Source organism: Plectropomus leopardus, chromosome 11, assembly GCF_008729295.1.
Source record: "Plectropomus leopardus isolate mb chromosome 11, YSFRI_Pleo_2.0, whole genome shotgun sequence".
Taxonomy (NCBI): domain Eukaryota; kingdom Metazoa; phylum Chordata; class Actinopteri; order Perciformes; family Serranidae; genus Plectropomus; species Plectropomus leopardus.
The window spans coordinates 26,945,371-26,973,078 of NC_056473.1; the positions used below are offsets into that span (position 1 = coordinate 26,945,371).

Below are 27,708 nucleotides of genomic sequence, written 5' to 3' on the forward strand. Positions count from 1 at the left end.
GAAACCATTGGTATAAAAGCAGACCACCAAAATAACATAAGGTCAAATAATGTGCCTATAAATTATCCATGAGATGACAAGTGGGTTTTGAGGATCTGTAAACATCTGTCAGACCAATTCGGGACTCTCTGCCTTCAGTCCATCCTCATCAGCTTCTGAATTGTCTTCCTTCTTCTCCATATCAAAGTTCTGTAACACAAATATCATCAATATGAATATGTTTTCAGTCAAAAACTTCAGCAACAGAAAAGTAAAGTGTATGCTTGTTCATGAATAGGTTTTAAGTGAAAATCTAAGAAATGTCTTTAAAACAAAACAATTGAGAAACTCCAGAATTGGTCTATAATCAGCAGAGTCAGTTTTAAACTTGTTAATCTTGGCTGTAAGCAGTCTTGGTTAGGGTTGGTTAAAACGGCTTCAAAGATGAGCACATCAGTGTTCAGACTGTGTTTTAGCATTCAAAGAGGTGTACCTCTAATTCTTGCATCACTTCATCCATGAAGTCGCTGGGGTTTTGTTTGTAGTCCACTGCTCTCTTGATCATCTCTCTGAACATCTGTTGTGACAGCGAGTCAGAACTATCAACACACAGGAGCAGTTCAAGTGGTCTGGACAATTTATGAGTTTATACAGAATTATATAAAGAATTAATTTGATACTTTGGTTTATAAAAGAAGCACTGTCAATCCTGTTGAAATGTCATCCATGCAGTTAACAGTACTAATGAGTTTGAAATGCACCATGAAATGAACTCAGCATTTGCTGACATTTACACTGTGGGAGAGTAAGCAAAAGTTCAAACCTTTACTACATTCGTCCCATCAGCTGCTGACACAAAGTAAAATGGGAGTCCTTGCTTTTTTCCAAAGTTAAAGCTTCTTTGTGTCACCTTCAAATCAGCTGCAGATAAAGAAAAACAAACAAGATTGCATCTAAAATTCTACAGGCGATTTTGTAGGTTGCATAGTTGATCAAAAGGATAGAGGAAATAAACAATCTGTGCGAGCTAAATATTTACTGTTATGTGCAGTGTCAGAGCCAGACTTACCGTCAATTTTGTTGGCAACCACACAGCAGGGTATCTCGGGCCTATACTCCCTCAGCTCCTTATACCAGCTGGCCAGATTCTTATATGTGATCTTCCTTTGAACATCAAAAACCTATGAGAAAGAAGAAAAGTATGCACAGGAGTGAGTTCAGCCTTCTTTTTTGACAGTCTGTGTCACCTCCCCAGTTCAGCTGGTGCATTCCAACATTCATCTAACAAGTCCTTGTTGACTGCACTGTGAGAGAATTACCATCTGCATCTTCAATCCTCAAACATGAGCACATTTTTAAGGCCAAAGGAACAAATTAAAAGTATACTTTAGAGGTGTATCTTAACCAGAATGTTGAAAGTCAGTACAGTATGTCAAAAAAAAAAGAAAATAGCCACATGCACATGAATAACCCGTTGATCAGGCTTATCCAGGTTATGACCATGTTTGGGATATTTTGTTTACATGAGAGCAGAGAATGTGGCTTATTAAGATTTATTTTATACATCCCAGTTTTTCAGAGTACACCAGCTATTCTCATAAACAGAATCTGGTGTTTACGTGCTCAAACACATACACAAAACTGGACTGATATACCAATCAGGCCTATAATCAACTAAGTTCTTCAGGTAAAATTCTGTTTTCAGTATATGAAAATTCCAGAGACAATTGTGTGTTTTTTAACAGTTTTAAGTGTTTGTTGCAAGGTGTGTCATACCAGACTTCCTTCGTTTTGGGACTGCTCCCTGTCGTTCAAGACCTAAGTAATGTATCATCCCCTTCTTTCATCTTTCCGATTGGCACTAGGCTTTGTCGTGCTATGTTCCTGACTTTCCTACCTTACCACTCTGCCACTTTCCTGACGTTCCTGACTTTCCTATTCTAGCCCCTTGCTTTTCAATTTCTGACCCTTCCACTTAGCCTGTTCTTATTCCTATTTTCATCTCTTATACTCTCATCCTCTACCTCCATCTTCTACCTTCGCTCAACTTCCTGTCTCTCAACTTAACTTGTTGTAACTTGACTAACCATCCTGTCTCTCAACCCAACTTCCTATTTCTCACCTAAACTTCCTGTCTCTTGACTGTCCTCCAAAGTCACCTGTCCCAGATAAGACATGAACCAGAAACCTCAGGCACACTAACCACCTGATTTACCCACTGAGGCAAACCTCCGTACATTTTGCATGTTTTCAACAGTCCCTTTAGCTCTTTGCTTTGGACAGCAGCTTTAAAAGTCACCCGTCCCAGATAAGAGTTGAACCGGCAACCTCAGGCACACTAACTGCCTAATTTACCCACTGAGCCACACCTTTTCCAGCCAAAAATACAGCATTTTTTATATTATTACGTTTTTGGCTGTTTTTTCAACATGCTATACTGTGACGCGTTTTGACATGTGAGATTATGTCCTTTTCAGGCATTTTTTCAACATGTCAAAACTGGACATTTTCCAACAAACTGTACAATGCCGTTTTAAACCATTTTTCCTACATGCTATATTACTACTTTTTTGGTTGTGTTTTCGACATGCTATACTTTGACGTGTTTCGGCATGCCCTAATGTGTTGTTTTCAGCCACTTTTTCAACGTCAAATTTTTACGTTTTTTCACATGCTATACTTTGTCATTATATGTCATTTTTTCAGCATTCTATTTTAAGACATTTTTGGCATTTTTGGTATTTTACAATAACAAGGCTATAGTATGGCAAAAAATGTCAAAAATTGCATGTCTTAAAAACAGCTAAAAACTACTGAAAACTGCATAAAATAGTGTGCCAAGACACACCATGGCAAAGAATGTTGCAAAAATGACTAAAAACACAATAAAATAGTATGTTGAAAAAATGACACAAAAAGCAAGGCTATAGTATGGCAAAAAATGTCAAAAATGGCATGTCTTAAAAACGGCTAAAAACTGCTGAAAACTGCATAAAATAGTGTGCCAAAACACGCCGTGTAGCAGGATGTTGCAAAAATGACTAAAAACACAATAAAATGTATGTTGAAAAAAGGACCCAAAAAGCAAGGCTATAGTATGGCAAAAAATGTCAAAAATGGCATGTCTTAAAAACTGCTAAAAACTGCTGAAAACTGCATAAAATACCGTGCCGAAACACGCCGTGTAGCAGGATGTTGCAAAAATGACTAAAAACACAATAAAATAGTATGTTGAAAAAATGACACAAAAAGCAAGGCTATAGTATGGCAAAAAATGTCAAAAATGGCATGTCTTAAAAACAAAACAGCTAAAAACTACTGAAAAACTGCATAAAATAGCGTGCCGAGACACGCCATGGCATAGAACGTTGCAAAAATAACCAAAAACACAATAAAATGGTATGTTGAAAAAATGACCAAAAAGCAAGGCTATAGTATGGCAAAAATGTCAAAAAATGGCATGTCTTAAAAACACAAAAAACTGCTGAAAACTGCATAAAATACCTTGCCGAGACACGCCATGGCACAGAATGTTGCAAAAATGACTAAAAAACACAATGAAATAGTATGTTGAAAAAAAATGACACAAAAAAGCAAGGCTATAGTATGGCAAAAATGTCAAAAAATGGCATGTCTAAAAAAAGCTAAAAACCTAATGAAAACTGCATAAAATACCTTGCCGAGACACGCCATAGCATAGAACATTGCAAAAAAATGACTGAAAACACAATAAAATGGTATGTTGAAAAAATGAACCAAAAAGCAAGGCTATAGTATGGCAAAAATGTCAAAAAATGGCATGTCTTAAAAACAGCTAAAAAACTAATGAAAACTGCATAAAATACCTTGCCGAGAACACGCCATAGCATAGAACGTTGCAAAAATGACTAAAAACACAATAAAAATGGTATGTTGAAAAAATGACCAAAAAGCAAGGCTATAGTATGGCAAAAATGTCAAAAAATGGCATATCTTAAAAACAGCTAAAAACTGCTGAAAACTGCATAAAAAATACCTTGCCGAGACACGCCATAGCATAGAACGTTGCAAAAATGACTAAAAACACAATAAATGGTATGTTGAAAAAATGACCAAAAAAGCAAGGCTATAGTATGGCAAAAATGTCAAAAAATGCATGTCTTAAAAACGGCTAAAACCTAATTAAAACTGCATAAAATACCTTGCCGAGACACGCCATGGCACAGAATGTTGCAAAAATGACTAAAAAAACACAATAAAATGGTATGTTGAAAAAATGACACAAAAAGCAAGGCTATAGTATGGCAAAAATGTCAAAAAATGACATGTCTTAAAAATGGCTAAAACCCAATTAAAACTGCATAAAATACCTTGCGGAGACACGCCATGGCACAGAATGTTGCAAAAATGACTAAAAACACAATGAAATAGTATGTTGAAAAAAATGACACAAAAAGCAAGGCTATAGTATGGCAAAAATGTCAAAAAATGGCATGTCTGAAAAACAGCTAAAAAAACTGCTGAAAACTGCATAAAAATAACGTGCAGAGACACGCCATGGCATAGAACGTTGCAAAAAATGACCAAAAACACAATAAAATGATATGTTGAAAAAATGACCAAAAAGCAAGGCTATAGTAAGGCAAAAATGTCAAAAAATGGCATGTCTTAAAAACAGCTAAAACCTAATGAAAACTGCATAAAAAATACCTTGCTGAGACACGCCATAGCATAGAACGTTGCAAAAATGACTAAAAACACAATAAAATGGTATGTTGAAAAAATGACCCAAAAAGCAAGGCTATAGTATGGCAAAAATGTCAAAAAATGACATGTCTAAAAACGCTAAAAACTGCTGAAAACTGCATAAAATACCTTGCCGAGACACGCCATGGCACAGAATGTTGAAAAATGACTGAAAACACAATAAAATGGCATGTTGAAAAAATGACCCAAAAAGCAAGGCTATAGTATGGCAAAAATGTCAAAAAATGGCATGTCTAAAAAAATGACAAAAAAACTGCTGAAAACTGCATAAAATACCTTGCCGAGACACGCCATAGAGCACAACGTTGCAAAAAAAATGACTAAAAACACAATAAAATTGCATGTTGAAAAAATGACACAAAAAGCAAGGCTATAGTATGGCAAAAATGTCAAAAAATGGCATGTCTTAAAAAACGGCTAAAAACTAATGAAAAACTGCATAAAATACCTTGCCGAGACACGCCATGGCACAGAATGTTGCAAAAAATGACTAAAAACACAATAAAATGGTATGTTGAAAAAAATGACACAAAAAGCAAGGCTATAGTATGGCAAAAATGTCAAAAAATGGCATGTCTTAAAAACAGCTAAAAACTGCTCAAAACTGCATAAAATAGCGTGCCGAACACGCCATGGAGCAGAATGTTGCAAAAATGACTAAAAACACAATAAAATGTTGCATGTTGAAAAAATGACCAAAAAAGCAAGGCTATAGTATGGCAAAAAATGTCAAAAAATGGCATGTCTTAAAAACAGCTAAAACCTAATGAAAACTGCATAAAATTCCTTGCCGAGACACGCCATGGCACAGAATGTTGCAAAAATGACTGAAAACACAATAAAATGGCATGTTGAAAAAATGACACAAAAAGCAAGGCTATAGTATGGCAAAAATGTCAAAAAATGGCATATCTTAAAAAACTGAAAAAACTGCTGAAAACTGCATAAAATACCTTGCCGAGACACGCCATGGAGCATAGAACGTTGCAAAAATGACAAAAACACAATAAAAATGTATGTTGAAAAAAATGACCAAAAAGCAAGGCTATAGTATGGCAAAAATGTCAAAAAATGACATGTCTGAAAAACAGCTAAAAACTGCTGAAAACTGCATAAAATACCTTGCTGAGACACGCCATAGCATAGAACGTTGCAAAAATGACTAAAAAACACAATAAAATACTATGTTGAAAAAATGACCAAAAAGCAAGGCTATAGTATGGCAAAAATGTCAAAAAATGACATGTCTAAAAAAATGGCTAAAACCAATTAAAACTGCATAAAATACCTTGCCGAGACATGCCATGGCACAGAATGTTGCAAAAATGAGACCAAAAAACACAATGAAATGGTATGTTGAAAAAATGACACAAAAAGCAAGGCTATAGTATGGCAAAAATGTCAAAAAATGGCATGTCTGAAAAACAGCTAAAAACTGCCAAAAACTGCATAAAATAGCGTGCCGAAACACGCCATGGAGCAGGATGTTGCAAAAATGACTAAAAACACAATAAAATGGTATGTTGAAAAAATGACACAAAAAGCAAGGCTATAGTATGGCAAAAATGTCAAAAAATGGCATGTCTTAAAAACGGCTAAAAACTGCTGAAAACTGCATAAAATACCTTGCCGAGACACGCCATGCACAGAATGTTGCAAAAAATGACTAAAAACACAATAAAATGGTATGTTGAAAAAATGACACAAAAAGCAAGGCTATAGTATGGCAAAAATGTCAAAAAATGGCATGTCTTAAAAAACGCTAAAAACTGCTGAAAACTGCATAAAATAGCGTGCCGAAACACGCCATGGAGCAGAATGTTGCAAAAATGACTAAAAACACAATAAAATGCATGTTGAAAAAATGACACAAAAAGCAAGGCTATAGTATGGCAAAAATGTCAAAAAATGGCATGTCTTAAAAAACAACTAAAAACTGCTGAAAACTGCATAAAATACCTTGCTGAGACACGCCATAGCATAGAACGTTGCAAAAATGACTAAAAAACACAATAAAATGGTATGTTGAAAAAATGACCCAAAAAGCAAGGCTATAGTATGGCAAAAATGTCAAAAAATGGCATGTCTTAAAAACAGCTAAAAACTGCTGAAAACTGCATAAAATACCTTGCCGAGAAACGCCATGGCACAGAATGTTGCAAAAAAATGACCTAAAAACACAATAAAATGGCATGTTGAAAAAATGACACAAAAAGCAAGGCTATAGTATGGCAAAAATGTCAAAAAATGGCATATCTTAAAAATGCAAAAAACTGCTGAAAACTGCATAAAATACCTTGCCGAGACACGCCATGGCAGCACAACGTTGCAAAAAAATGACAAAAACACAATAAAATAGTATGTTGAAAAAAATGACCAAAAAGCAAGGCTATAGTATGGCAAAAATGTCAAAAAATGACATGTCTTAAAAATGGCTAAAACCCAATTAAAACTGCATAAAATACCTTGCCGAGACATGCCATGGCACAGAATGTTGCAAAAATGACAAAAACACAATGAAATGGTATGTTGAAAAAATGACACAAAAAGCAAGGCTATAGTATGGCAAAAATGTCAAAAAATGGCATGTGAAAAAAAAAAACAGCTAAAAACTGCCAAAAACTGCATAAAATAGCGTGCCGAAACACGCCATGGAGCAGGATGTTGCAAAAATGACTAAAAACACAAAAATGTGTGTTGAAAAAAATGACACAAAAAGCAAGGCTATAGTATGGCAAAAATGTCAAAAAATGGCATGTCTGAAAAACAGCTAAAAACTGCCGAAAACTGCATAAAATAGCGTGCCGAAACACGCCATGGAGCAGAATGTTGCAAAAATGACTAAAAACACAATAAAATTGCATGTTGAAAAAAATGACACAAAAAGCAAGGCTATAGTATGGCAAAAATGTCAAAAAATGGCATGTCTTAAAAACGGCTAAAAACTGCTGAAAACTGCATAAAATACCTTGCCGAGACACGCCATGCACAGAATGTTGCAAAAATGACTAAAAACACAATAAAATGGTATGTTGAAAAAATGACACAAAAAGCAAGGCTATAGTATGGCAAAAATGTCAAAAAATGGCATGTCTGAAAAATGACTAAAAACTGCTGAAAACTGCATAAAATAGCATGCCGAGACACGCCATGGCACAGAACGTTGCAGAAATGACCAAAAACACAATAAAATGATATGTTGAAAAAATGACACAAAAAGCAAGGCTATAGTATGGCAAAAATGTCAAAAAATGGCATGTCTTAAAAATGGCTAAAAACTGCTGAAAACTGCAAAAAATATCGTGCCAAGACACGCCATGTGATAGAACGTTGCAAAAAATGACTGAAAACACAATAAAATGGTATGTTGAAAAAATGACAAAAAAGCAAGGCTATAGTAAGGCAAAAATGTCAAAAAATGGCATGTCTTAAAAACAGCTAAAACTAATGAAAACTGCATAAAATACCTTGCCGAGAAACGCCATGGCACAGAACGTTGCAAAAATGACTAAAAACACAATAAAATGGTATGTTGAAAAAATGACACAAAAAGCAAGGCTATAGTATGGCAAAAATGTCAAAAAATGGCATGTCTTAAAAAAATGGCTAAAAACTGCTGAAAACTGCATAAAATAGCGTGCCGAAACACGCCATGGAGCAGAATGTTGCAAAAATGACTAAAAACACAATAAAATGGTGTGTTGAAAAAATGACCTAAAAAGCAAGGCTATAGTATGGCAAAAATGTCAAAAAATGGCATGTCTTAAAAACGGCTAAAAACTACTGAAAACTGCATAAAATACCTTGCCGAGACACGCCATGGTACAGAACGTTGCAAAAATGACTAAAAAACACAATAAAATTGCATGTTGAAAAAATGACCCAAAAAGCAAGGCTATAGTATGGCAAAAATGTCAAAAAATGGCATATCTTAAAAAATGACAAAAAACTGCTGAAAACTACATAAAATACCTTGCCGAGACACGCCATGGAGCACAACGTTGCAAAAAATGACTAAAAACACAATAAAATGATATGTTGAAAAAATGACACAAAAAGCAAGGCTATAGTATGGCAAAAATGTCAAAAAATGGCATGTCTTAAAAAAACAGCTAAAACCTAATGAAAACTGCATAAAATACCTTGCCGAGACACGCCATGGCATAGAACGTTGCAAAAATGACTAAAAACACAATAAAATGGTATGTTGAAAAAATGACACAAAAAGCAAGGCTATAGTATGGCAAAAATGTCAAAAAATGGCATGTCTTAAAAAATGGCTAAAAAAAACTGCTGAAAACTGCATAAAATAGCGTGCCGAAACACGCCATGGAGCAGAATGTTGCAAAAATGACTAAAAACACAATAAAAATGGTATGTTGAAAAAATGACCAAAAAGCAAGGCTATAGTATGGCAAAAATGTCAAAAAATGGCATGTCTTAAAAACAGCTAAAAACTACTGAAAACTGCATAAAATACCTTGCCGAGACACGCCATGGCACAGAATGTTGCAAAAATGACTAAAAAACACAATAAAATGGTATGTTGAAAAAATGACACAAAAAGCAAGGCTATAGTATGGCAAAAATGTCAAAAAATGGCATGTCTTAAAAACAGCTAAAACCTAATGAAAACTGCATAAAAAACCTTGCCGAGACACGCCATAGCATAAAACGTTGCAAAAATGACTAAAAACACAATAAAATGGTGTGTTGAAAAAATGACACAAAAAGCAAGGCTATAGTATGGCAAAAATGTCAAAAAATGGCATGTCTTAAAAACAGCTAAAACTGCCGAAAACTGCATAAAATAGCGTGCCGAAACACGCCATGGAGCAGGATGTTGCAAAAATGACTAAAAACACAATAAAATTGCATATTGAAAAAATGACCCAAAAAGCAAGGCTATAGTATGGCAAAAATGTCAAAAAAATGGCATGTCTTAAAAAGGCTAAAAACTGCTGAAAACTGCATGAAATACCTTGCCGAGACACGCCATGGCACAGAATGTTTGGAAAAATGACTAAAAACACAATAAAATGGCATGTTGAAAAAAAGACACAAAAAGCAAGGCTATAGTATGGCGAAAAATGTCAAAAAATGGCATGTCTTAAAAATGGATAAAAACTGCTGAAAACTGCATAAAATAGCGTGCCGAAACACGCCATGGAGCAGAATGCTGCAAAAATGACTGAAAAACACAATAAAATGGTATGTTGAAAAAATGACACAAAAAGCAAGGCTATAGTATGGCAAAAATGTCAAAAAATGGCATGTCTTAAAAACAGCTAAAACCTAATGAAAACTGCATAAAATAGCGTGCCGAAACATGCCATGGCATAGAACGTTGCAAAAATGACTAAAAACACAATAAAATGGTATGTTGAAAAAAATGACACAAAAAGCAAGGCTATAGTATGGCAAAAAATGTCAAAAAACGGCATGTCTTAAAAACAGCTAAAAACTGCCGAAAACTGCATAAAATAGCGTGCCGAAACACGCCATGGAGCAGGATGTTGCAAAAATGACTAAAAACACAATAAAATTGCATATTGAAAAAATGACACAAAAAGCAAGGCTATAGTATGGCAAAAATGTCAAAAAATGGCATGTCTTAAAAACAGCTAAAACCTAATGAAAACTGCATAAAATACCTTGCCGAGACACGCCATGGCATAGAACGTTGCAAAAAATGACAAAAAACACAATAAAATGGCATGTTGAAAAAAAGACACAAAAAGCAAGGCTATAGTATGGCGAAAAATGTCAAAAAAATGGCATGTCTTAAAAATGGATAAAAACTGCTGAAAACTGCATAAAATAGCGTGCCGAAACACGCCATGGAGCAGAATGCTGCAAAAATGACTGAAAACACAATAAAATGGTATGTTGAAAAAATGACACAAAAAGCAAGGCTATAGTATGGCAAAAATGTCAAAAAATGGCATGTCTTAAAAACAGCTAAAAACCTAATGAAAACTGCATAAAATAGCGTGCCGAAACATGCCATGGCATAGAACGTTGCAAAAATGACTAAAAACACAATAAAATGGTATGTTGAAAAAATGACACAAAAAGCAAGGCTTTAGTATGGCAAAAATGTCAAAAAATGGCATGTCTTAAAAACGGCTAAAAACTAATGAAAACTGCATAAAATAGCGTGCCGAGACACGCCATGGCATAGAACGCTGCAAAAATGACTAAAAACACAATAAAAATGGTATGTTGAAAAAATGACACAAAAAGCAAGGCTATAGTATGGCAAAAATGTCAAAAAAAATGGCATGTCTAAAAACAGCTAAAAACTACTGAAAACTGCATAAAATACCTTGCTGAGACACGCCATGGCACAGAATGTTGCAAAAATGACTAAAAACACAATAAAATGGCATGTTGAAAAAATGACACAAAAAGCAAGGCTATAGTATGGCAAAAATGTCAAAAAATGGCATGTCTTAAAAACGGCTAAAACCTAATGAAAACTGCATAAAATACCTTGCCGAGACACGCCATTGCACAGAATGTTGCAAAAATGACTGAAAACACAATGAAATAGTATGTTGAAAAAAATGACACAAAAAGCAAGGCTTTAGTATGGCAAAAATGTCAAAAAATGGCATGTCTTAAAAACGGCTAAAAACTAATGAAAACTGCATAAAATAGTGTGCCGAGACACGCCATGGCATAGAACGCTGCAAAAATGACTAAAAACACAATAAAATGTATGTTGAAAAAATGACACAAAAAGCAAGGCTATAGTATGGCAAAAATGTCAAAAAATGGCATGTCTTAAAAACAGCTAAAAACTACTGAAAACTGCATAAAATACCTTGCCGAGACACGCCATGGAGCAGAATGTTGCAAAAATGACTGAAAACACAATAAAATGGTATGTTGAAAAAATGACACAAAAAGCAAGGCTATAGTATGGCAAAAAATGTCAAAAAATGGCATGTCTTAAAAACGACTAAAAACTGCTGAAAACTGCATAAAATACCTTGCCGAGACACGCCATGGCATAGAACGTTGCAAAAATGACCAAAAACACAATAAAATAGCATTTGAAAAAAATGACACAAAAAGCAAGGCTATAGTATGGCAAAAATGTCAAAAAATGGCATGTCTTAAAAACGGCTAAAAACTAATGAAAACTGCATAAAATACCTTGCCGAGACACGCCATTGCACAGAATGTTGCAAAAATGACTGAAAACACAATGAAATAGTATGTTGAAAAAATGACAAAAATGTCAAAAAATGGCATGTCTTAAAAACGGCTAAAAACTGCTGAAAACTGCATAAAATAGCGTGCCGAGACACGCCATGGCACAGAACGTTGCAAAAATGACTAAAAACACAATAAAATGGTATGTTGAAAAAATGACCTAAAAAGCAAGGCTATAGTATGGCAAAAATGTCAAAAAAATGGCATGTCTTAAATACGACTAAAAACTGCTGAAAACTGCATAAAATACCTTGCCAAGACACGCCATGGCATAGAACGTTGCAAAAATGACTGAAAACACAATAAAATGGTATGTTGAAAAAATGACACAAAAAGCAAGGCTATAGTATAGCAAAAATGTCAAAAAATGGCATGTCTTAAAAACGGCTAAAACCTAATGAAAACTGCATGAAATACCTTGCCGAGACACGCCATGGCATAGAACATTGGAAAAATGACTAAAAACACAATAAAATGGCATGTTGAAAAAATGACCTAAAAAGCAAGGCTATAGTATGGCAAAAATGTCAAAAAATGGCATGTCTTAAAAACAGCTAAAAACTGCTGAAAACTGCATAAAATAGCGTGCAGAGACACGCCATGGCATAGAACGTTGCAAAAATGACCAAAAACACAATAAAATGGTATGTTGAAAAAATGACACAAAAAGCAAGGCTATAGTATGGCAAAAATGTCAAAAAATGTCTACGCCATGGCACAGAATGTTGGAAAAATGACTGAAAACACAAGAAAATGGCATGTTTAAAAAAATGACCTAAAAAGCAAGGCTATAGTATGGCAAAAATGTCAAAAAATGGCATGTCTTGAAAACGACTAAAAACTGCTGAAAACTGCATAAAATAGCGTGCCGAAACACGCCATGGAGCAGAATGCTGCAAAAATGACTAAAAACACAATAAAATGGTATGTTGCAAAAATGACACAAAAAGCAAGGCTATAGTATGGCAAAAATGTCAAAAAATGGCATGTCTTAAAAACGACTAAAAACTGCTGAAAACTGCATAAAATAGCGTGCCGAAACACGCCATGGAGCAGAATGTTGCAAAAATGACTAAAAACACAATAAAATGGCTGAAAACTGCATAAAATAGCGTGCCGAAACACGCCATGGAGCAGAATGCTGCAAAAATGACTAAAAACACAATACAATGGTATGTTGCAAAAATGACACAAAAAGCAAGGCTATAGTATGGCAAAAATGTCAAAAAATTGCATGTCTAAAAAACTGCTAAAAACTGCTGAAAACTGCATGAAATACCTTGCCGAGACACGCCATGGCACAGAATGTTGGAAAAATGACTGAAAACACAAGAAAATGGCATGTTTAAAAAAATGACCTAAAAAGCAAGGCTATAGTATGGCGAAAAATGTCTAAAATTGACATGTCTCAAAAACTGCTGAGTACCACTGAAAACTGCATAACATAGTGTGCCGAGACAAGAAACAGTCAAAAACACCATAATATAGCATGTTGCAAAAACGACTTCAAATGCTGTACTATAGTATGGCGAAAATTGTCGAAATATGACATGTCAAAAAACAGATGAAAATAGCAGAAAAATGCATGTCGAGATATGTCATAGTATAGAGTAATGAATAAAAATCCAAAAAACATCATAATATAGAATGTGGAAAAAAACAGCAAAGTATAGTATGTCAAGTATATGACACGTCAAAAAAAACAGCTGAAAACCACATACAACAGCATGCATAAAAATGTCATAGCCTGTCAAAAAAACAGCCAAAAAAATCAGTGTACATTATCTTGAAAAACTGGCTAAAAACAACATAGCATAGTATGTCAAAAAAAACGTCTGGAAACGACATATTAGAGCATGCTGAAACACCTAATAATATAGCATATTAACAGTCTTTTTAATATAGTATGTCAACAAAATGGCTAAAAATGACATAGTATAGTATGTTGAAATATGTATGTGAAATTGTGACATGGCGAAAAAATGACTGAAATTGGCATAATCCCATGTCATAAGCATGTCAAACACGTAATAATATAGCATTTTGGAAAAAATGGCTGAAAATGCCATGGTATAGAATATCATAAAATGTCAAATTTTTACATGTTGAAAAAGTGGCTGAAAAAACATATTAGAGCAAACTGAAACAGGTCATAATATAGCATGTTGAAAAAAACAGCTGAAAATGACATAGTATTGTATGTTGAAATACGTAAGTGAAATCCTGGCATGTCGAAAAAATGGCTAAAAATGAAATAATCTAGCATGTCAAAACACATTGCATTATAGCATGTCAAAAAAACAGCCAAAACGGTAATATTATAGCATTTTAAAACATGACATAAAACAACATAGTATAGTTTGTCAAAAAATGTCAAATTTTGACCTTTGAAAAAGGGCTCAAAACGACATACAAGAGTATGCTGAAACAGGTCATAGTACAGCATGTAGAAAGAACAGCCAAGAATGGCAACAAATTGACCGAAAACTCCATAGTATTGTATGTCAAAATATGTCAAAATATGAAATGTTAAAAAAACAAAGTCGAAATATAGAATTTGAAAAAAAAACGGCTGAAAACGACATAGTATAGTATGTCCATAAATGTCAAAATTTAATGTAAAAAAAAATGACTGAAAACTAAATAAATGTCAAAAAAGGCACAGTAAAGAACGTCGTCCAAAATGGCATAAAAAGTCAAACTTTAGTATGTCGTCCAAAATATCACAAAAAGTCACACTATAATATGTCGTCCAAAATATCACAAACAAGTCATAGTATCGTATATATCCGAAATATCACAAAAAAAACTCATAGTATAGTATGTCATCCAAAATATTCACAAAAAAGTCACAAAATAGTATGTCATCCAAAATATCACAAAAAACTCATATTGTCTTATGTCATCCAAAATATCACAAAAAAGTCATACTCTCATTTGTCACCCAAAATATCACGAAAAAGTAATACTTTAGTATGTCACCCAAAATATCACGAAAAAGTAATACTTTAGTATGTCATCCAAAACATCACAAAAAAGTCAAAATATAGTATGTTGTCCAAAACATCACAAAAAAAATCATACTATAGAATGTTGTCCAAAATATCACAATAAATTCATAGTAAAGTTTGTCGTCAAAAATACCACATAAAAGTCGCACTGTCGTACGTCATCCAAAATATCACGAAAAAGTCATAGTAGCATATATTGTTCAAATAATCACAAAAAAGTCAAAGTATTGTATTTTTCCTAAATATCACAAAAAGTCATAGTATAGTATGTCTTAAATATCACAAAAAAGTCATGCCATAGTTTGTCATCCAAAACATCACAAAAACGTCATACTATAGTATGTCGTCCAAGATATCAAAACGTCATAGTATAGTATATCGTCCCAAATGTCACAAAAAAGTCATACTATAGTATGTTGTCCAAAATATGACAATTAATAATAATAATTGTAAAATAGCTCAATCTTCCACCTCAAAGTTAAACCCTTCCAAACCCCTCACTCTGACACAGTCAGCAAACAGTGTGTGTGAGAGCATTAGTGTCCCCACATCAAAACATGGAAAAGAACACAGATGTCGCTGAAAATATCATAAAAAGTCATTGTTTAATATGTCATCCATGTCATAAAAAAGTACTTGTTTAGTATGTTGTCCGTAATGTCATAAAAAGTCATAGGATAGTATGTCGTCCAAAATATCACAAAAAAAGTCTTGCTATGGTATGTCGTCCAAAATATCACAAAAAAGTCATGTTTAACAATTTGAAGGGTGTCAAAAACTAAAAGTGAAAAGCCTTCACAAAAAGAATTTAGAGAATTGCAACGAGATCAGAGGGATTGAAGAAAAAGGTATGGAATTGTAGATTTGAAAAACTTTGGGGGCCTTTTCTCTAAGTACATTTAATCTTTTCATTAGGTTATTTGACTTTAACCTCGCCTGTCCAACAGACAAGGATTCAAACCCACAATTCTTGGTCATGCTTGGCACCCATACTGAGGCTGTTAATCCACCAAGCCATCATCGACCCTTAACATGTGGACCTTTTCTCCAGGCGCTGTTAACCTTTTTATTTAGCTGTTGAACTTATGAATTTGCCTTCCTTGCCCAACGGATGGGGAGTCAAACTCACAACTCTTGGCTATATGTGCACCACTTTCAGACATTTAAACCTCCATGCATAAAGCTCCATCCACATGGAGACCTTGTCTCCAGAGAAACATTTAACCGTTTAATTTGGCAGTAGGACGTTAAAATTCCCCTGACCTTCCAAAGTTACAGGGATTGGAACTGACATTTTTTGGTTATTCTTAGTACTATATAGAGACAGTTATTCTACCACACTACCACCGCCCTCCACATGAGAACCTTTTTCCTGGGCACATTAAACCTTTTTATTAGGCTGAACCTCCTGATCTCCCAGAAACCCTTTTAACAGCCTGAGCTAATGAGCTGGACACACACCTCCAACCACCCACCAAATGGGGACCTCTTTTTCAGGTGCAGTTAACCTTTTCATTTGGCTGTTGGGAGTTTAAAAATCACCTTCCCTGTCCAACAGACAGGAATTCAAACCAACAATTTTTGGCTATATTTTGCACCGTATTGAGACAGTTAATAAACCCCACAACCATCACCCTCCACATGTAGACCTCCTCTCCAGGGAAACATATAACCTTTTAATTTGGCTGCTGGACTTTAAAATTCACCTGTGCTGCCAAACTGACAGGGATTCCCTCCTTGGCACCATATTGAGACAGTTTTACAACATGCCACCAGCATCCTCCGCATGAAAACCTTTTCTCCGGTTGCATTTAACCTTTTAATTTGGCTGTTTAAGTTTAAAATTCTTTTGCTCTGGACAAGGCTTGAACCCAAAATCTCCCGATCTCCAAGGAAGCCTTTCAAATTCCTGAGCTAATGAGATGGACACACTTGCAACCACCTCCTTGAACATTTTCTCTTGCATCTTTAGACCAGTACCCACCAAATGGGAACCTTTTCTCCAGGTACAGTTAACCTCTACATTTGGCTGGTGAACTTTAGAATTCACCATCCCTGCCCAGAGGACGGGGATTCAAACCCACAAATCTTGGCTATCCTTTGCACCATAATAAGATAGTTAATTCACCCTGCCACCATTACCCTCCACATGTAGACCTTTGCTCTGGGAGCATTTAACCTTGTCGTTTGGTTGTTGGAGTGAAAATTCATCTGCCCTGTCCTAAAGACAGGAACTCAAACCCACAATTTTTTGGCCACCCTTGCCACTATACCAGGACTGTTAACCCACCATGCAAATAGCACCTTCCACATGTAGACCTTTGCTCCAGGTGCATTTAACCTTCATTAGGCTGTTGGATTTCAAAATTCACCAGCGCTACCAAACAGATGGGGATTTGAACCCACAATTCCTGGCCATCCTTGGCATTATATAGAGACAGTTAATAAAACTTGTTTGGAGTTTAAAATTCAGCTGCACTGCCCAAAACCTCATGATGTCAAAGCAAACCTTTTAACGGCCTGAGCTATTGAGCTGGACAACCATTTGACAATGTGTTAAAAAAAACCTTCAGCCTTTAATCCTTTAACATTCCTTCGCCATCCATCAGACATTTTTTCCATCTTTCCTCTGAGCATTGGGCCTCAAAACACACCAGACTAAGGGACTTAAGACTGCAGTTTGCTAAATATGCTGCCATACTACAAAACAAGTCCCGTAAAAGAACTGAGTAAGTAAACCATGACCAGTTACATTATTCTTTTATTTCTAACTTGTGTTCATGGGAAGCATCATTTTATTTTCTTGAGCTACAGCACAGCACTACTTAATGCTACATCTGAAAAAGTTTTTCAGTTCAGGGGTCTGACTAAAACATGGAACTTAAGATATTACACAGAACTGTTAACTGTGACATTAGTCTCATCCGGGGAAAAATGCATATTTAGCTGTAACCTGGTTATTTGGTTAATTCACATGCAAACAAAAAAATACACATCAAACACAGTAATTTGTTTATATTTTAAGCAGCAGTTACTAAATGTGCACACGGACAGGAGTTTTTGCCATGCTGACTTGCACATACAAGGAGTTTTTCTTGATATGATTAGCACAGTGCAAAGTCTAAACACATTATATAAAAAATACAATAGAAAATATTTTTAAAAATTACTTTCACTCCAGACAGCTTGCAAAATAGGCTAATTGATCACCTGAGAATTTAACCCAGATCCTCCAGCCTTAAAACCAATCCTCTATGTCCCTGAGCTGATGAGCTGAGACACTTGAAGCCTCCTCCTAGAAGATTTTTCTCTTGTGCTTTTAGACAAAGCATTTCCAAAAAAAGTTAGGTAACAGTTTATATTTGAACTTGCACATTTATGAGGGAAAAAGTCACAGACTAAGACCAAAGTCAGGTTACATGGTATAAACAGTAAAGTCCTGAAAAATCTGCAGATGTGTTGGATGAATGGTCAATGCAATGCAATGTGTTTGAGTGTTAAACAGTCTTAAATTTTTAAATAAGTCATAGTATTTTATGTTTAAAAAAATAATAATATAGTTTGTCACAGTTTTTTTTAAGTCACTGAAGTATGTCATCACTAGAATTACAACCATGCAATTGTGTGCCTCTACCCACCAGTCAAGTCTCACATAAGCCTCATTCCCACTGCACAGCAAACCAGCTAATACCCCCTAACATCTGGCTTTACAATGCAATGGGAATGCGTACAATCAGCATTGACACCCGGGTCAAATGAATCTGCAGTAGACAATTTTTTTTTAGTCGCCTCAGGCTCTGATTGCCATTGATAGGAACGCAACACCCCGGTGAACACAGCAATTTCAGCCCTTTAACCAGCGAGATGCAATGATGCGCTGTCACTAAGTACCCTCTGTTTTCTCCTAAGTGGCGCTAAAACACCAACGCAAATACATCTCCACTGAGTTTGAAAGAGACACTGGATAAGTAAGAGATGTATAATGAGAAGAAACCACTGAAAAGTGTTCAAGGAACTCTGGTCCTGCTGCTGTCTGCTGTTTACCTGTTCTCCTGCCTGTCTGTGATGTCACACAGACACACAAACAAGACAATGCACACACACACACACACACACACACACACACACACACACACACACAACAACTAACAGAAAGCCGTAATTTCAGTGGCAGTGGGAATAGAGCCATTTAGCGAGTTTAACCATGTTTAAAAAACCTCTTTGCAACCGCGAATTGCGGTAGGAATGAGGTGTTACAGTAAACATGAAAGCTTCACACACATTGTCATCCACAGCAGCAGTCTCTGACTAAATGTCTCCCTTTTTGTTTCATAGTTATGATGTTGAGCAATGGCCAGAAAGGAGTTTTTCTGCATAGTATTATGATCTCACAGTGAAGTCTGACCTTCTGGATATATAATGTCACGGTGGTTGCAAGTGTGTCCATCACAAATTTATCATTATATAATCTGTGTGAATTTTATCACAACTGGGCCAGGCTTATGGTCAGAAAAGCATAGTATGCGAAAAAAAAGTCATAGTAAAGTGTGTCCAAAACTGTCATAGTATTGTATGTTGAAAAAAAATCATTGTATAATGTCTCTAACTGGAAAAAGAAAGCGTTATCATATAACACCAGTATTGGCCTTGATTCACTGGCTTCCTGTCCACTTCAGGATTGGTTTTAAGATTTTAGTAGTTGTTTTTAAGGTCTTAAATGGGCTGGTACCACCTTATTTAATGGAGCTTCTACACCATCACACTCCAGCTAGAGCTTTGGGGTCCACCAAACAAATGCTGTTACTGGTTCCTAGATTGCGTTATAAGAACAGAGGTGACCGAGCCTTTGCAGTGGCTGCCCCTCGAGCAACTTTTTACATAAGAGCTGCTCAGTCCCAAGGAGCCTTTCAGTTGCTGCTGAAGACCCATCTTTTTTCACTGGCGTTCACTTCCAGTTGACCTGAGGCACCTCGACTTAAAGTATTGTGCTGTATCTCTTGTATTTTATTTTGTACTTATTTATCATGCTTTACTAGTTATAGATGTTTTTGTCCCTTATTTTTATGAATGTTCAGTACTTTGGTCAACTACGGTTGTTTTAAATGTGCTATATAAATAAAATTGACATTGACAAAAAGCCATAGTATTCTATATTAAAGTCATTATAGTGTGTCAAAAAAGTCAGTATATTGTGCAGTAAAAAAGTTGTAGAAATAAAAGTATAGTGTTAAAAAAAGTCATAGTATAGTATGTAGAAAAAAGTCATAGTATAGTATGTAGAAAAAAGTCATAGTATAGTATGTAGAAAATTGTCTTAAAAGGTGAATTCCAATCGGACACAAACTCATTACATTAAAAAGACATCTGTTAACAGGTGTTGGCATGTTATCTGTAGAGTGGGAATGAGGCTCAAGGGTGTATTTTACCATAATGCATGCATGTGCGTTGTGGTAGTATGAGGGATGCATGCTCTGAAATCTCTCCTGACCAGCAGTGTCCCAGAAATCTGTGAATCACAAACAAAAACATATCTCTGGTGATTTAACCTTTACTTAGGTAAGTAGTCACTGGGCTCAGAACAAAAGTAGTTGCACAATACATACCCACAGCGACTGACTTGTTTCCTACAGTGGCTGTGTGTTTGTAGAGCGTCAAGGCATAGGTTGACAACTGCTGCGGCCGACTGCAGAAACAGTTAAAGATCTTAACCTCTCAACGATCTGCTTTGTTGGGGCATGCCAGCTTGATCTTGGACAGCATGTTCATCAGGTATCAGACACTTAAAGTTAATGCTTTTAAGACATTTCAATTTCACAATTCCACAATTTTGTCCCCTATATTATTTAATATGTATTTGGATGAACTATCGGAAAAATTGAACTGGTGTAACAAAGGCTGCCTTGTTGGAAACTCTGTCATCAATCATCTGATGTATGCAGATGACCTGGTAATTTTTAGTCCATATATTGCTGCGTTTCAGCTATTACTAAACACATGTTCACAGTATGGCAAAGATAGTGATATTATATTTCATCCCAAAAAGAGTAATGGCATGATAGTTAAAACCAGAGAGGACAGGAAATAAGTTTTTTTTCCAGTGTTTAATGTGTGTGATGCTCCTCTTATCTGAAGTAAAGTAATAAAATACCTTGGTCATTTTCTTACTGATGATTTGAGTGATGACAGAGATATTTATCGACAGTGCTGTAAACTCTATGCTCAGGCTAATATGTTGATTTGTAAGTTTAGTATGTGTTCTAGTTATGTGAAATGTAAGCTCTTTTGATGCTTAGTTTTATGTGTTGCCTAGATGAATCTGAAAACAGCATCATAGAAACTTTGACAAATCCCAGAATTGAATTGAACTGAATTGATTGAATTGAACTGAATTGCTCCCTGGTTCAGTCTGGACTTTCTGCTAACCCAAAGATTTTAATCCACCACAGTCTTGTCGAGCCAATGTGTGATCCGTTCTGTATCTGAAAACATCAGCAGCCAGTTAGGGAGTGCATTATAGTGGATGACGTAGCATACAGGCAGCTACTTTCAAAAAAGTACAAGTGCTAACTACAAGGTGCAAGGTAGACTTATTTGTCATTTTTCTTAAACATGGTTTAAGAAGAAATTATTTTCCCCATGTTGATCAATACTGATATTTATCACGATATATAATTCGATAATGCTGCTCCTTCCCCGCAAGAGTATTTTTATTAAGTTGCCAGTCAGCGGCAGCATTTTTGGTCATATTCACTAATCTTTCAAGACCTCTGGAATATTTTCTGTTTTGAATATATAATGAATGAATAGAACAGATCTTTCAAACACAAAAAACATTTAATTCTAGTTTCTTCCATTTCTTTTTCATCAACATCTGAATTTGTGCATTTTCATCAAAAAACGAATACAACAAAATCGCGTTTTTGTAAAAGAAAGCCATTTTCAAGAGCAAAATCAATTTCATTTTTTACATTTTGTTATTGTTTTTTGGAAGCACCACAGCTAAAGAACAGTCCCTAAGAAATGACTTTGCAGTGAAGGCTGCCTTTACATATTGTCCTGCTTGCTTCTTGAGTTGAAAGTCATCAAACATCAGAGATCAGTTTATTATTTCAACATAACCGAGCTGGAAACTCACTACACCTGAACTCACACCGTGAGAAGCATCCCCTCTCGTCCTTTTTTTTAAATAACGCCACTGAGAGGGTCCAAAAAGCCGCTTAATAGTGATAAAGTGGGCACATTAGTAGTCCTCTTTACCCGTCACCTTGGGACCTTAGATCCTCTTGTTCGTTTGTTTTTGGACGTGGAAATGTTGTTTCACCTTCACCTTCACCTTCACCTTCTCCGCTTATCCAGCTGCCTTAGCAGGGAAGCCCAGACTTCCCTCTCCTCGGCTACTTTGTCCAGCTCTTCCCCAAGTTGTTCCCAGGCCAGCTAGTCGAGCATAGTCTCTCCAGCGTGTGCTGGATTTTCCCCGGGGTCTCCTACCAGTGGGACGTGCCCTGAACACCTTGACCTGGTTGAAGCTCTCCCAGAGGTGGGAGTTGAAGCTCCTTCTGACGGGAGACCCTGCCAGACGTTCCCAGCAGACCTTCACAATGCATTTGGGTCTGCCAGGTCTGACCGGCGTCCTCCCCCACCATAGGAGCCAGAACATGCCTGAACATGGTGTTCGTTATGGACAATCTGTGGCGAGCACACAAGTCCATTAACAAAACACCACTCGGGTTCAGATCAGGGGCATTCCTCCCGATCACACCTCTCCAGGTCTCACTGTTGCTGCCAACGTGAGTGTTGAAGTCCCCCCACAGAACGAGGGAATCCCCAGAAGGAGCACTCTCCAGCACCCCCTCTAAGGACTCCAAAAAGGGTGGATACTCTGAGCTGCCGTTTGGACCATAGGCACAAACAACAGTCAGGATCTACTGTCTAGAGGCTACCCTCTTGTCCACCGAGGTAAACTCCAACATACAGGCACCGAGCCAGGGGGCAATAGGTACTGCCACCTCTGCCCGACGCCTCTCACCAGTGGCAACTCCAGATTGGAAGAGAGTCCAACCCCTCTCGAGAAGACTGTTTCTAGCCCATGCTATGTGTCGAGGTGAGGCCAACCATATCTAGTTGGAACTTCTCAACTTTGTGCACCAGCTCAGGCTCCTTCACCACCAGAGAGGTGACATTCCACGTCCCTTCTGAAGCCACGTTGCCTCTTCGGGCTGTGCCCAGCCAGGCCCCATAAGTAAAGGCCTGACCACCAGGTGCTCGCCATCGAGCCCTACCCCCAGGCTTGGCTCCGGGGGGAGCCACGTCCAGGCAAGGGAAACTTTGAACCATTTATGTTTTTCATCATAAGGGGTCCGGTGAGCTACGCTTTGTCTGGTCCCTCCCCTAGGACCTGTTTGCCATGGGTGACCCTACCAGGGGCATAAAGCCCCCGTCAACTGAGCTCCTAGGATCATTGGGACACGCAAACCCCTCCACCATGATAAGGTGGTAGCTCAGGGAGGTGGAAATGTTGTTTTATGGCATAACATCTGTAACAGTGTCCCTTACACTACAGTGAAAACACTGATTGACGGACAATGGCGGGGAAAGAGTTTTAAAAAAAAGAAGAGAAAAAGAAACAATGCTTAGCCCGCCGGCAGGGTGTCAGGTGGCTATTATATGCTGTTTTTAATTTCTCATCTCGGCACACTCACCTCAGCACAAAATAAACTTGCAGTGAAAAATGAGCATGTACTGTGTACCTGCTGCTAACTGACAGACGTCTAACAACTTCCGCTGTAAGACACAGCACGGCGGGAAAGCTGTTTGAATCTATCTAGGTCTGGCCACATCGAGTAAAAATGACCATAGTTTATCATCGACGCACTTTTTATCGCGATCCCGTATCGAGATCGTTTTATCGCCCAGCCCTAGGTTACTGCTGGTTTTCAGTATTCTTTGGGCTCTCACAGACACCTCACTTCACCGAGGTCACTGATGCTCTGTTGATGGGAAGCAGTGAAGTTCTGGGCAGTTTTAATCACCCGCTGCAGAGGCTTCCTGTCCTGGGCCGTGCATGAACTTTAGAATTAGCAGAGTAAACACAGCCATCAGTGAAGTTAAATCAGTGATAGAGTTGATAACAGCAATTAAACAAGAACTAGAAGATGCACTTGCTGAGTTTTCAGAAAAAAATACTTTTTCACAATTTTTCTGACTGGATTTGGCAAAATGGCATCTGGACAGTTATAGAGTACAATAGCTGATTACTGCACAAACAAAAACATGTACCTGCAGCAGACAGTGTAGGACAAACACGTGCTGCAGTGCATCAATTATTTCTTAGTTGTGATTATTCAGAAATAAAATAAAAGAGGATGCACCACAATTAAACAGTAACACATGCCCAACAATATGAGTAATTTCAGCACAGTGTCTAAAGTACTTATTGGAAACGTATAAAAGAGCAGCTCTAAGCAGCCAGCAGCAATTAACTATATAAATGACTGGCTTGACATTCAGATGATTCATAAACATTCTTTAATTCTCAGCAGCTATCACAACATCATAATCTAGCTTTGCATGATTTTAACTGCGATAGCTCGTACAAACGAAACTTCTTCACACAAAACAGCCTTTTTTATGCTATAATAGAGAACAAACATCTGTATTTGGATCTGTATTCCTGCTTTTCTATTACTAGTTTTCTAAATTGCGCACCTAAAAGTTTAGACTTTTTTTATGAAAAAAAGAAATGTAAATGTAGATAAGTTATAACCTGCCTGTTGACGTGTCAATCAGGCTTCTCTCTCTCTCTCTCTCTCTCTCTCTCTCCCTCTCTGACCTGAGGTGCGCATCAGTAACTCATCCCTGACTGTCACTTTAAATATGCAGCGCTGTCAGTGCCCACAGTGCAGGCTGGTCAGGGACAGGTCAAATGATGAGAAACAACAGGGGCACTGAGCTTATGATTTTTTCTCTCTTTATGTGTTCAGTTGTTATTTCCAAGGCAGAGCATTAGGGCTAGGTGCTAAAGGACGCAGCAAATTATTATGTGTTTTTTAGCGCAACCAGCATGACTATGCCAAGGGCCGGCCCTGCCTCTACCAAGCCCTCTTCTGCCTAATGTCCGGTCACAGGAGAATAAAATGGATGAGATGCGATTGAGGCTCACTCAGCAACAGGAGATAAGAGACTGCTCTGTGCACATCTTCATCCTGGATCAAGCTATTGCTCTGAATGGGCAGACCTTGTTGGGAGCCATAAGGACACAAGACTCTGATGCAAATTAAAAAAATGTACTGCAGGAATTGAATGATGCCACAAGCAGAAACATTCCCGAGCAACTGGATGGAATCTTCATAGCAGCTGTTGTTTCTAATCAACTCATCCTTCAACTCAAAAGATGTAGCAGGATCAAGGACAAATGTAATTTTGTTTTTTAAACTTTGTTTAAAAAATGACCAATAAATCAACCCTTTACCTTCTAACGGAGGAACAAATACGAGAGCCTGCAAAGTAGGGGATCACAACCATACATATCAGTGTTCATAACGCTTTGGACAGACAAGGATGCTGACAGCAGGTATTTAGCGGTCCAGACACAACTGTGCTGCATTAGAAATGTGAAATAACATTATATTTCATACATAACATTAACACCAGTGAATCGCAAAAAACGTGTGGATTGTTGTCGACGAGGTACACGTCACATACAAAGGGTAAATATAAATAAATTGTAGATTTTAGACTGCTACTGTCTAACTGACAATCTATTTGTGTAGGAGAGGAGCAAACGTTAATGCTAACGTCAGGACTGACTGAAGGAGTCTGTCTGTCAAAGCGAGAAATCCCCGCCCATTGAAATGGTTGCAATTGGCAGGAAGTCCAGACTGAACCAGGGAGAGAGACACAAAGTTGAGCTCACGTCATCAGGATAGTCTTACCAGGGCTATGAATTAGGATAGGTTAGAACGACATAATGTGACTTACAAACATAAATGACACGTTTCATTTTAAATAGCTAAAGCTCAAAAGGATACTATTCATCCATTAGAAACCTCTCCATCAGCCTACGAGAGAGAGAGAGAGAAACAATCTGCGTCAACGTAACAATACTGTAATGTTAGACAGGATGACATATAATCTACTGGGCCCAGTTGCTAAAAAGTAATCTGATCAGATTTGAGATATAGGATTGGCTCAAATCTTGAAAATGAGTCGCTCAAAAAAAGCAAAAAAGGATTCTGAAATCAGATTAGATCATGTACTCCAGTCTTGGTTGTGTTTCGGATCAAACCTTGAATTTGTGTTGTTCAAATTGTTTTAGTAGAATCTGGATACCTAGGTTAAAAAAAAAATAAGGATCCTGATCCCTGCAAAGAGTGGATCCAGGTTGAATTTCAGCAACAAAATGTAATAAAACTTCGGAAATGTACACATTTATTTATATTTTGCACATGATTTGTTAAACAGTTAGAGAGATTAAGTAGAAAAAAACAGACATTAGGCTATCTATTAAGCCCTTCAGTTAGGTTTTTTTTTTTTAAAAAAAAGAGAGAGAGAAAGGTATTTTTCTTGTATAAATTCCCCGAGTAGCAGTCAATATTTAACAAAAATGATTTAAAGTTACAATAACAGAGATCTCTTTCTCGTTCTCCCTGGTAGTACTTTCGGTAATAGGTAGTAATTGCAGTGTGTCTTGAAACCAGTCTGGTGAATAATTAAATCAAACATCCAGTTCCTAATACTGCAAACACAAAGGCTTTTATCAGTGGGCCATAAGTTCAGCTACCATTGTGTTACCTCGTTTGGTGATAGATGGTGACAAGACAACAGAGTCTCTACAGAGCCGACAACCTATATTGTGATATGTAGTCCCAGTCAAAGCACTAATTATCTGGATTTGGTAGTCTTAAAAAGTTTGAATCTGGATCAGGATGATCCAATCCAATGTTGCATTAAAAAAACAGTACAAAAGTGAGATGGGTTAGCTGATCCTGGATAACAAAACTTTTTCAACAACGGAGCTCTGGAGAAAGTTTCAAATATTCTAAAACACAAAGCAGCCATAAGCTGCCTAAGCTTGTTGCAGATAATACTCACTTAGATTTACCAACTGCGCTGTCTCCCAAACAGATGATCTTCACTTGTTCGTCTGAATCATACTTCTTTTGGTCCAGTTCAGGAACGCTGCCAGCGTCGCTTGCCATTTTGCCCTCCTTTTAAACTGTCTATCGCGTTGACCAGGGTGATTATATTTCCAAAAAGTGACCTGAATCTGAGATGATAAATTACTTAAAACAACCCTACAGTAGTTAGCGTTTAACGACAACCACGATGAGTGTTAGCTAGCTTTAGCTGAGGTAAACAACGTGTGGTCCAGCTTGATATCGCTCATATCACTGCTTCGTTGGCTTTGACGTCGACAAACCGGATGCCAGATGAAGCTGAATATAGCAGAGAGACGGTCATTGATTACATTTGTCTTTTTAAAGTATCTGATGGGTAACGCTACTGCACCGTTACCTTTACAATGAGCTACTGAAGGAGGCTAAAGTTAGCGCCACTAACTGAAGTAGCGTTGATAGCATTTATGCAGGAGTGATTGTCCTAATGTCGCTGACTGTCTTCTGTATATAACGTTTCTCTATCACAAGAAAAAACAATCGTATATTCGCTACACCTTGCTATGTATTCAGATATTAAAAGAGAATATAAAGATACGTAAATGTCTAATCTCCGACGGTTTTCGTTTCTATGC

General features: G+C 36.9%; 1 protein-coding gene across 1 annotated transcript; it reads right to left on the bottom strand.

The window, feature by feature from the left end:
• Nucleotides 1–50: 50 nt before the first annotated feature.
• rabl2 (RAB, member of RAS oncogene family-like 2) lies at nt 51–27,687 on the bottom strand. Its single transcript, XM_042496358.1, has 8 exons — nt 27,051–27,687; nt 25,988–26,017; nt 20,564–20,643; nt 20,387–20,466; nt 1,049–1,160; nt 803–900; nt 473–556; nt 51–189 (listed from the first exon to the last, which is right to left on the bottom strand). The coding sequence occupies exons 1-8, from the start codon at nt 27,155–27,157 to the stop codon at nt 109–111; spliced, it is 672 nt and encodes a 223-aa protein (XP_042352292.1). The 5' UTR covers nt 27,158–27,687; the 3' UTR covers nt 51–108.
• Nucleotides 27,688–27,708: the final 21 nt, after the last annotated feature.